At 34.3% G+C, this 11172-nt stretch overlaps 2 protein-coding genes across 3 annotated transcripts in view; one reads left to right on the top strand and one right to left on the bottom strand.

Moving 5' to 3' along the window:
- Nucleotides 1–11172, top strand: part of LOC115244543 (midasin) — a 99418-nt gene that overhangs the window by 58980 nt on the left and 29266 nt on the right. The window lies entirely within an intron of this gene.
- The window catches only part of LOC115244544 (zinc finger protein 2 homolog), a 45231-nt gene continuing 34436 nt past the window's right edge, over nt 378–11172 (bottom strand). The window contains exon 13 of the mRNA XM_029822250.1: nt 378–508. Within this exon, the coding sequence (XP_029678110.1) occupies nt 393–508 (116 nt within the window). The 3' untranslated portion in view covers nt 378–392. The remainder of the gene's footprint in view (nt 509–11172) is intronic.

The following is an 11172-nucleotide window of genomic DNA, read 5'->3' as shown; positions in this document are numbered from 1 at the left end:
CGCTCTTCCGCTCTTCCCCTCCCATCATCTGTCCTCTCCCTCTTGGTATTTCTCTTTCGGTCTTCCTCGCGTACTCGCCACCTTCCCATTCTTTCTTTTTTTCATTTTGTCTCCCTTGGAATTTTATCTCTGTCTTGCCGTGTCTTGCTGTGTCCACTTTGCTCCATCTTCGTATCTCGCCTTTCCTCTTCGTTTTTAACTCTGTCCTCTGCTCGCGAGCTTCCACCCGAGATGCTGTCGTCCTCGACATACACTCAATTTCGGATAACTTGAAGCTGTCCCTCGATGACAGCGAAAATTGGCCGATGGCCAATTTTCTGAACGCGATCGCCGACGAACTTTTTTAATGCCGCCGTTCGTCATCGTCTACACGAGTTACGAGGTTTCTCTACTTAACGTTCGCTCTTTCCTTCTCCGAGGGCTTGCGTGTGTTTCTTCGATTTAGAATGTGTGCGCGTGTCCTTCGAGTAATTTTGGCCGACTGTGCTTGTTTTCTTCGGCACGATCTCTGGAAAGGGTAAATAATATTAGTCGTGGGCATGGAAAGAAATACATCGCCGCGAAATATCTTGATAAAACTTGTTCGGTCTTGCTTCTTAATAAGAATTAATGTTATAACTTGTTTTTTTTAGTTGTGTCTGTAATGCTTTTCTGGATAATAAATGCAGAAAAATGATAGCCACTTTGCGGCATTTAATATTTTTTTGCACAACTTTTTGTATTCCTATTTTTATGAAAATCATAAAGTATAAAATCACAAATTTTATAATTAAACCATAACTTGACAAATATTTTGACATGATATAACAAATCTTTTAAATTTCTTTTGGGTCACAATTAATTTCGCCATAAAATTATTATTCTAATATATAAGGACAGTCACAGCTCGCTAATTTCGACATGGCTGAAATCCAAGCGCAATTTCATAATACTTTGCAACATACAAGATCAACAGCCCGTTAATATCTCATTATTTTGACAATGGAAAATTTACTAATGTCGTAAATAAGATCAAGTAAAGTACAACGAGGTAACACATTGTATTTAACTCGCTGTATTTAACGTTATATGCAAAATGCATGCGCGTTGTTCAGCAAAAGCTTTGCGTAACGACTTCGGTGAAATTGTATATGTATAATATTTTATATTGTGTGTACGTGTGTGTGTGTATGTGTGTGTGCCTCATACTTCCCTTTTGTATATGAACACAATGCGTTTATACATCGTTTCCGTGACGTCACTTGCAGTGCTTTTACAAGCGTTAACAGATATGATCCGATAAGTAAATCCCATTCTGTGTAACAATAAAATATATGACGATATATCGGGGGGAATAAAACTCTACATGTATAAATTATAATATAACAATAAACCCGTAAAATTTAAAAATAAGAAGAGAGAGAGAGAGAGAAACATTCAATGTGTAAAGTTAATTAAATTAATTAAAGTAAATAATTATACAATAAAATAATGATAGCGATATTAATACTGAAATGTCTAACATTAAAGAATATTTAATAAGAATACTTTAATAATACTTATCATTTTATGCTTAATCCACCCCCCGTTTTCTGTCGAAAAGCTTTGTTTAAAATTTTTTTCTTTCTGTAATTTACTTAGGATATTGTTTCTTTTTAGAATATTTTACAAAATCAACTTTATTAAACGTATTTTTCTCAAAATTTATATTTTTTCTCTCTGTAAATCTTGATAAAGTGTGGAATGTTCGAAAATTTACAAGAAATATAGTATGCTTAATAGAGAGACAGAGAAAGAGAAACAGAGAGTGACATATCGGAAAAAATGTCAACGTCATACGAGTTAATAAAGTGCGAATTCGTAGAATTTATCCTGAACAATTTGACATGCAGTTCTCACATCGGTTACATCGCGGCGCGCCTTGTTGCATCAAAGCATGCGCATTTAACATAGATATATACGTTCTACGTATGTATCGCATCCGGCTAGCGATATCGTCGCCAACTTTTTTTATTGGCCACGATGGACTGGATATTTCCCTCCATTTTACCAAATTGTTCGGCGAATGTCCGACATTTATTTTATAGCGGGTGATTTTTACAACGCGACAGTTTATTCATTCATACTATATCATGAGACTTTTTCACCGACAGTCTACAAAATCTATGATATGTTAATCCTGATCAAGATATATCATTGTCTGGAATTGTGAGTTTTTGCTCAGAAAATTACATTTTTTATTAAATTGCGTAAGTTGTTTCGGCACATCTCTGTCAAGATAATTTAAATTCTCTTGGTTACTTTTTTTTCGTTATAAACGATACACGGCAAATAAATACCATTAAAGGGAAGATGAATTTGCATATTTTGATATAATCTTATTAATCGCACCATGCATATTTATTAAAATAATTAGCATTGGAAATTAATGTGATATGAAAAAACATTCTTTAATTAAATTTTACTGGGGAAGAGTATACTAAATACAATATAAACTTGATGGAATAGGGAATGATAGAATAATCGGTAGAAAATGAACAATTCCTGCGCTATATAACGTCGAGGGTATACGGTGGTAAGGTAATTAGAGATTGTAAGCAACTGCAAGAAGCGATTAATCATTGAGCTGCCGGCAATTTGGTGAACATACATCGGCTCGCGCTCGATCGTTGCTGCATCGAACCGCATGTATGTTGCACGGATGCGCTCCGGCAGTTACATAGAGTGCACTTGTGCTGTGTACTACCAGCTTATGCATTACTGCGACATATAGCAGTAACGCAGTGTTTTTCAACCGCGTTTCCTCGGGACGGAAGTCAATTTGTCTACAATTTTGGCTTTGTATTCTTAAAAAACTTTGGCATTTTTATATCGATGTAAGTAGACGAAAATAAATTCTAAGTGATTTACGGAATAAACTAAAACGAATCAAAGGTTCTAAATATGATTATTCCATTTGAACATTTGCAGATTTTGCCTTAAAAGATAAGATTTTGGATTTTTATGTCTCCGTTTTTCTGAGTTATCTCGATGAAAGTAAATTCTTACCGTATCTTTTTAAATTTAAATCAATTAATAATATTAGAAAGTACTTGATATGTATATTCATTTATATAGCTGACAGTTTTATAAAATTATTCGCTATGCGTAAAAAAAAAAAAGGTTGATGGACACTGACTCGATGTGATGGACAATCGAATGCGAAAAGTGTGGGCATAGGTTTTCATTAGCTCTCAAGTGCCTCGAAATCCACACGGGAACCTCTCGGCTCTCCATCTCATCGCTCGTCGTGTCGCATTAGCCTCGGCCACCGATCTAAATGCTCGATTGATTGATCGATGGGATCTCTGACGTTGGAAATAGGTCAGCCGTTAGGTTGGTTGGTTTGTCAAAGCGAAGAATATAACTTGTCAAAAGAAATATACACGTTCCATTACAGCTCCTTCTCTCTCTCTCTCTCTCTCCCTCTCTCTCTCTCTCTCTAATTCAGGAAGGAAAGAAATGACAAAAGTTTTAATAATTAAACAAATAGAACTTAATCGTGTTCAAAGATAACTGAGTTACATGTAGCAAAAAATACAGTTAATTTAAAAAAAATATACAGTTGATTCAATTAAGATAAAATATGCATTATAGATGTTGCATCAACAATATAATTTATTGATCAATAAATAATAAAAAGATATAATAATGTGAAATCGAGAATTTAAGATTAATGATTTATTAAGAGTAGTGAATTGATCGCTATTACGTACCAAATTTACGCATTCTCTTTGTTAGAACATACCTGTTATATTGGTTATGCTCCGTTTGGTGGCAAACACGCATATTTGAAATTATCGCTTGAATTCGGGAGAGTTGATTAATTTATCATTAATTAAAAACGAATGTGAAATTGGACGTGACGCGGCTTAATAAAAATGTAACAATAGAAAGCTGATTACACGATTGCCTGCAGTTATCGTATTTTGTGCCGATCTGTCATAAAAGTGCATTCCAATGCATTCGACTCGATTTCGCGATCCACAAATAATCGTGTAAATTTAATTTGTTACGGAAAAATTCACAAAAAATAGAATGCCGCGCGTTACACGAGAAAGAGAGAGACGAAGAGAACACGGATATTTATTTAATTGGATAAGAGTCGGGGGTCTCTCGAATGCTCGTTTATATGCAAACGGATATTCTCTGATTTTTGCGATTTCGCGTGCGAGAAACCGGCTGATGCTTTATCTCTATTTCCCTTATTGAAAAATTCCATGCATGTTAAACAGATCCTGGGTGACGTTGCGCTTTGATTCGCGATTTTACGATTTGTGACGTTGTTATGCTTGAAGCGCATTACAGTATTGCAAGCTGGAAACTTTATCCCTTCAAGCATTTTATGCGATATGCGATCGTTCTTGCTGCTATGTGACATTTTAGAAGCGAGCATTTTTAGTCTGCATTCACCATGGATTTATTTCTCGACGAAGGAACAACAATAAAATAATAATGCTTTAATAATGACAATTCTAATCGTGGTTCCAATTTTTATAAATGTGAGTTTCAGCGAGATAAACCGCAACTAATGCTCTAATAATTGCACGTTTCTCATTTTTATTCGACAAATTACTCGGGTTGGACAAAATACGTATATTATGTATAATATACGGAATTATATATATAATGGATGTAGATTATCGTTGTTTAGATCTTATAAAAAAGCAACGTATGACGTGTACATATGTATCGTAGATACGATTATATTTATATCTTCCGTCCGTTCTTCTATCTCGGCTTCGGAATAGAATTTTTGGCACTTTTTGCACACGCCATACTGACTCTATGAGGACATTAGATTCATTGTTTTCCGATAGTACGAAAATGGACCATCTGGGGCATCACATCGATCGGAGCATCGACCGATGTAACCGGTGATTTACGCGGCCACCGACCCACCCACAAGTCTGTCCGCTACATTCAGAAAGATACACAATTTTTCATCTTAAAAAGTCAAAAGTTCTCAATGAAGAATAGATTTGAAAGAAAGAATTAGAGCATATATAATTCAAAATTTTATTAACTTAAAAACTTGATAACTTGATAACTGGAAAAGAGCTATAACCGATACTTTGAAACTTATATGTATTTTAATTGTTCGAAACTATCGGGAATTTTTTATTGTATTAATTTCTATACGTTACAATCAAAAAGCTTAAAACTAAATTTAAAATGTCGAACTTTATTGTAATCTTATCATGAGATAAGATATTTCGAGAAAATCTATGTACGTAGTTGGAGATTCTAGATGCACTTGTCCCTCTATAATCCTCTAAGTTCGCTTGCCTCGAAGATGCGATTTTGTTTCACATTTCGAGCATTCGAGAAGATCGTTGGAAATGTCGTTAGCCAAACGGTAATAATCTTAGAAAGTCGATGAACACGACGCAATGGAATTACTGACTGTTATCGTAAATGCATTTTGTCAGTTGTAATATTCGATTATTGTCATCGAAACTCAGAGAATATATCTCATGATATTCAGTCTCTTATGTATTTTGTACACGTTACACACATTCCACACAAATGAGAAAAAAAACTGTATAAATTCTAAAAATCTCAATTTATTTTCAAAAATTTTGGAATTAAACCTTGATTCAAACGAAAATTAAAATTTGATTGAGAGAATTCTTTAAACTTCTTTAAAAATAATATTAGAAAATAAAAAGATAATTATTTAAAAATCTTATAACATGAGACTGTCGTGAAAATTTTATTGCGTTTTATCATGATTGTTTCTATCTTACAATTAATATTTAATATAATATATATATATATATTCTAATTGCAATTTAAATTGCAACGCGTATCTTAACATTATCAGTAATTGTTTACTGTCAAACGTAATAGAGTTCTCAAAGGAACTCCATTGTTCTCGCGAGATTATTACAGTTTCCGTGGCAACAGGAACGACATTGTCCTCGCCGCAAGCGACCGACAATTTCATTATGTATAAGCCTAGCCTTCTGCAGCACTTCCTGTTGGTCGAACAGATTCCCAAAGAACGTGTCGCGAGGCTAAAGGGACCGGTAAGAAAAGCAAAAGTCCCAGTAGGATCCTTGCGATGAAAGATGGCACAATCCCTCGAGGGAAATCCTACTTCTTCGCCTTCGATCCCGTCAAGATGCCCATCCTTGCCGATAACAGTGAGAGATTATGTGCGAGACAGCGAAAATGTAAAATTGCATGTAAAAGGGTGCGTCATTCGATGGTATATGAATGAAGTCGAAATGTATTTTAAACTAAAAATTTAAACTAAAAATCGATTATACATTTTCGTCATTATCCCTCATTATCATTAATGTTATCATTATAATGGATATCAATAGATAACAGATAATTTTAGGCTGGATGTTCAATAAGCTCGAAATTTATTTGACTGATTTGATTGAATAAGAACTCCATTATCATTGTTATTATCGTCAATTGATTTATTTTTGAAATTGATTTATCTCTATTTCAAGCTATCAAGATAGATTATTTAACTGGATCTGAAAGGATGCGAAGTATATTAATTATTTGTACATACCCATTGCGATTAATCAGTTTCAAGATCTTTTTCTCGAGAAGAATAGAGAAGATCGTTGCAATTATTTATCAGAAAGATACAATTAATGGATTACGTTATTTATTCTTGGCGCATTTAATCCACCGAGCCAAGTGAAACGGAAACGCCCCTTCAGAAACGCTCTCTTGCGCACGTCGAATGTTACGCACTTAATTCTGAGACCTCTCTTACGGAATTTTCCGTATCTTTTCCGACGTGGAAAATAAATGCGGTATCTGGCGCGCAAGCTGTAGGCATTGACTTTCCTCGGCAACCCCTTGTAGGCAAGAATCTTTGTTACTCCTATCGCGTTACCGTGCTATCTGATCCATCTCGCTTGTCCTCCAACCCTCGTGTAATTTTCAGGACTTCAAATGTATAGCCATAGATATTATGTTAGCCGGGCTTCAAGCACGGCTGCATCGAACTGTTCAAGCATACCAATATGTACAAACATGCTGGGACAGCTTATAATAGCGTTATGTACGCGAGACCGCGGTATCTCGATGCATTTGATGAACACTGACAGCGGCAGCTCACGCCTGCTAGTATCGGAGTGCACAATTCAAGACTCATCGATACACGCGGGCACGGTACCGAACATAATCTCGCTTTACAGAACAACGCGCTTTATTCCAATCAAATCTTCTTATTGGAACGATGATTTAATCAGTAAGATCAGGACGCTATTAAAACATGAACACATAAATTTAACGCAGAGATTGTTTCAATATGCGATAATCAACTGTTAATATTTAACTCGATGATTAAACAAATACTAATTAAACATGCCTCTTGAATAAAATTCAATCTTTTCTCAATGATTAATTATTTATGTATATAGGATATTTTTCTCAACAGTTTATAAAAAGTTTTTCTATTAATATTTTTATTTCATATATTATCTAATTGATTGGAAGAGAAATGTGAGTTTGCGATTTGTTATGAGATTAAGAGCAATAAATATCGAGATGCATAATAATAATCTTGTTTTCTTTTTTACATATACAGTCTTTCTATAAATAAAATAAATGTATTTAGAGATTCCAGTCTCGGATAGGTCGATATGCAATGTAAGCTTTTATAAGCTTCTTAATATAATATTAATTTAGATTAACGTGCCTAAAATATCAAGTTCCAACTTAAATTCATTACATTGTTTTCTATTTTTATTGTATGCGGACACAAACTCTTTGTAAATATTCATTACGATACATAAAATTAAATTCCCAAACCGGAAGGGATTTAATTCACTTCCGAGAACGCAGGTGCAATCCGGGCGCAACCATTAACAACGATGTTCTACAAGCCGGTGAACTTATACAAAGGGATAAAGTTGTCTTCTTTTTCTCGGCGCGAACACAACGACCTACCGATTTTCCTCCTCCTTTGTTGCTTGATCTACCTTGATTAATGCACGATTTCGACGCAACCATTTTTGCTGATTTTACCTCTCTCTTTCTCGCTCTCTATTCCTCTCCTCTCATCAATTCCGATCCCGGCGAATCCATCGATCAGTTTCGAAGCGGGGAAATCGCTTTGTGCGCTCGCCAAGAGAGAGAATGGTCTACGCGGGGAAATCGTGCCAAAGGCGGGTCAGCGACGTCGCTCGTTTCTGTGCTCTCGTTTGTCAATGCCCACCGTTATTTACTCGCTTATTTTCACTCCGCCGCGAAGGTGCGACCTTTATAATAACGACACCAATTATTAATCATGTCTCGCGTTTGTTTCTCATTTCAAGATATTCCTTACTGTGATGCATTTAATTGTTTGGATGTACACATGTAAGCTATATGAACATGCAAAGTTCATATCAAACATATTTTATTTGATATCTGCATAAACGATTAAATTATATTAATATTATTCCTCCTCAAATTAACTATTGATTCAAGTGAATTAGAATAAAAAAAGTTAATAAATAAGGAAAGTTATAGTATACTTCTCTGGCATTAACGCAATTTGGATCTTTAACAATTTTTTCCACCAGTTAAAATACATTCTGTATATTCTAATTATTTTAGATAAAGATAAATGAATAGATAACGGCAATCGGCCTTCCGGAACGAACGTTTGTTATCCCGTTTAGTGACCGCGATTTATCTGTCGCACCTGGCGAATCCCATGGTATTAGTTCTAATTTGGGGACCGAATCTATGATATAACGACCGTATAATTTATTTAACCGATTTAACGCGATTCCTTAACGCGGGTTAACTACTGTCCTTGGAGATTTATCGGCCGCACGCACTTCATCTTAAGGCCAGGCGATCTTCCTAAATGGAATTACATTTTGAATTGCGGAAACGTGAACGGTAACAGCAGGAACGCGGAGACAAATGATGGCCATTGTGCATCGCGGGATTAACCAACTCAGAAGTACTGCGGCGTGTAAAATGCCGCGACACAATCAGCTATGACGCTATATTTTTATTCTTATCTCTTGCTCCAGTGATTATAAAAAATTACACTTAGAAAGTGTACATTTTGCGATGAATTTTATTTTAACCGATGTGTATTTTAATTTAATTTATTTCAATCCATAATAAAAAATCTTTGGCAAATAGTTTATTCTACTTATTGCCAATATGTATTAAATATTGAAAGTAAATGCCATATGTGAGAATTTTTAATATAAAATCTACTTTAAATTAATAGCACTTTAATGGAAAACAATTTTGTTTACTTACACAAGTATTTACACAAATAGTACACACTTATATAAATATCTTTATAATTCTTGAAATTTTTTTTCTCTTAAGAGAAAAGATCGATTCTTCAAACTTATCAAAAATTTTATTAAAGATCACAGTTTGTGTGTTTATTTTTTATTTTGCATTAACTCTTGTATTTTCGCTTTAGTGCACCATATCCAGAATATAATGTGCGCTTTCAAGATCTATCGCATGGACTCAGCTCTCTTTACGCAAAGCGATATCGGATTCGATATCTTATAAACAAAAGTAATCTTATTGACGATTATTCCATGGATAATGTGATACCGCAAAATTACCTTCCGATAATCCTTAGGGGGTATCTTAGGAGGGTATCTCGTAAAATAACCGGCCCCAAGACACCGGCGCAATTTAACTCGTGAGTTTCTTTCGAAGGAAAGTTACGCGTCTGCCTATTCGGGGGTAGTTTCGCTTCTACAGGGAGATATTTATCCTGTATTTACGCGACGAGCTTGTTGAAATTTCCGAGAATCGTAAAAAACGTACGCCCACCGTCGTAGATCGCCGTAAAATGTGTTGCTACAATCGCATAAAATACACGTGACACATGTTATGTTACGTGCTGGGCAACGTGTACACGATATACGACGCACTTTCCTCTTTAAATTATGCACTTCACGATTTCAAAGATGTCGACTATTGTATTCCAACCGCACGTTTAATGTAGTTTATGTCTAATTTCCATTTCACGTTGACATCGAACAAAGACAAATAACACTTACAATTAGTTAGCTCACAAAGGGTAATTTAATATTAAGTTTAGAATCCATGCTCGCATACACATACACATCAGATTCCAAACCCAGCTTTCGAGAAATGCGTGCAATTAAATATTTACGATATTGTTTATAGAGAAAAGAAATCAATGTCTCTTATTTTTTTTTTTGTATAATGATTAAAGATTGTTTCCATATTTTCAAAAACAAGTTTTTCTTTGTGAATTTAAAGTCGACTTCTTTTAACAAAAAATATTTCTTTATTAGTATAATTTTAATTAATATTTAATATTATATTAATTACCTCTTAAAATGAAATTAAATATAACAGGATAAAATTTGATTTTTTATATTGTAATCTTTTATCCTTAACTTGATAAATATTCCTGTTTAAATAATTAAAGATTATTCTATTTCTTTGCTTTATAATAAGTGACACAAATAATTAACGTTGTTTTAATTTTTACTCTTATATCTATTTATACTCTTCATATCTTGTAATTGAAAGGAGGAGCTTGTGAAAGCATCGTATGCAAGTGCATATAACGTCGGAAGAAGGATATCGATCGTGAACATCTTCTATCTTACTAATATCACATGCACGCGGTTTCCTTAAATCTCATTGGAGCTGGGCTCAATGATTTCCCCGGAATTTGGGGCGCGCGCATATACTTTCGTACACCGGGTTCACCTTTGCAGAGAGTGGTTCGTGCACATACACAACATTGGCTAATAAATCATTTTGGGCATACTGCACATTCCTCCAAAAACAACATATATCACTGCCTTACTAGTTAGAAACGACCTTTGGATCGATGCCATCAGCGTTGAAGCAGTTTATCATTTTGATGCACCATTAAATTAATATTTGATATTTAATTAAGCGCTGTACAATAACAGTACATATTAATATATTTTTAAAAATGAGAGAGTTATAAATGTGAATACTTGTTAACTTATATAGCTATAACTTATAAATTATGAGAAACCCAGAATGTGAGCCATAGTTTTCAAACTGGTGTTATAACAGCGTATAAAAAATGACATATATTATAGTAGTTTAATTAATTTCAAATATTAGCAAGTATGTTTTTCAGCTCTCCATTTTTTTTAACCATGTTAATAAACTACATATTCTGCGCGTGTATATATA

The sequence above is a fragment of the Formica exsecta genome, unplaced genomic scaffold, assembly GCF_003651465.1.
Source record: "Formica exsecta isolate Colony F162 unplaced genomic scaffold, ASM365146v1 scaffold82, whole genome shotgun sequence".
Taxonomy (NCBI): Eukaryota; Metazoa; Arthropoda; class Insecta; order Hymenoptera; family Formicidae; genus Formica; species Formica exsecta.
This window is presented reverse-complemented; position numbering and strand designations above follow the sequence as displayed.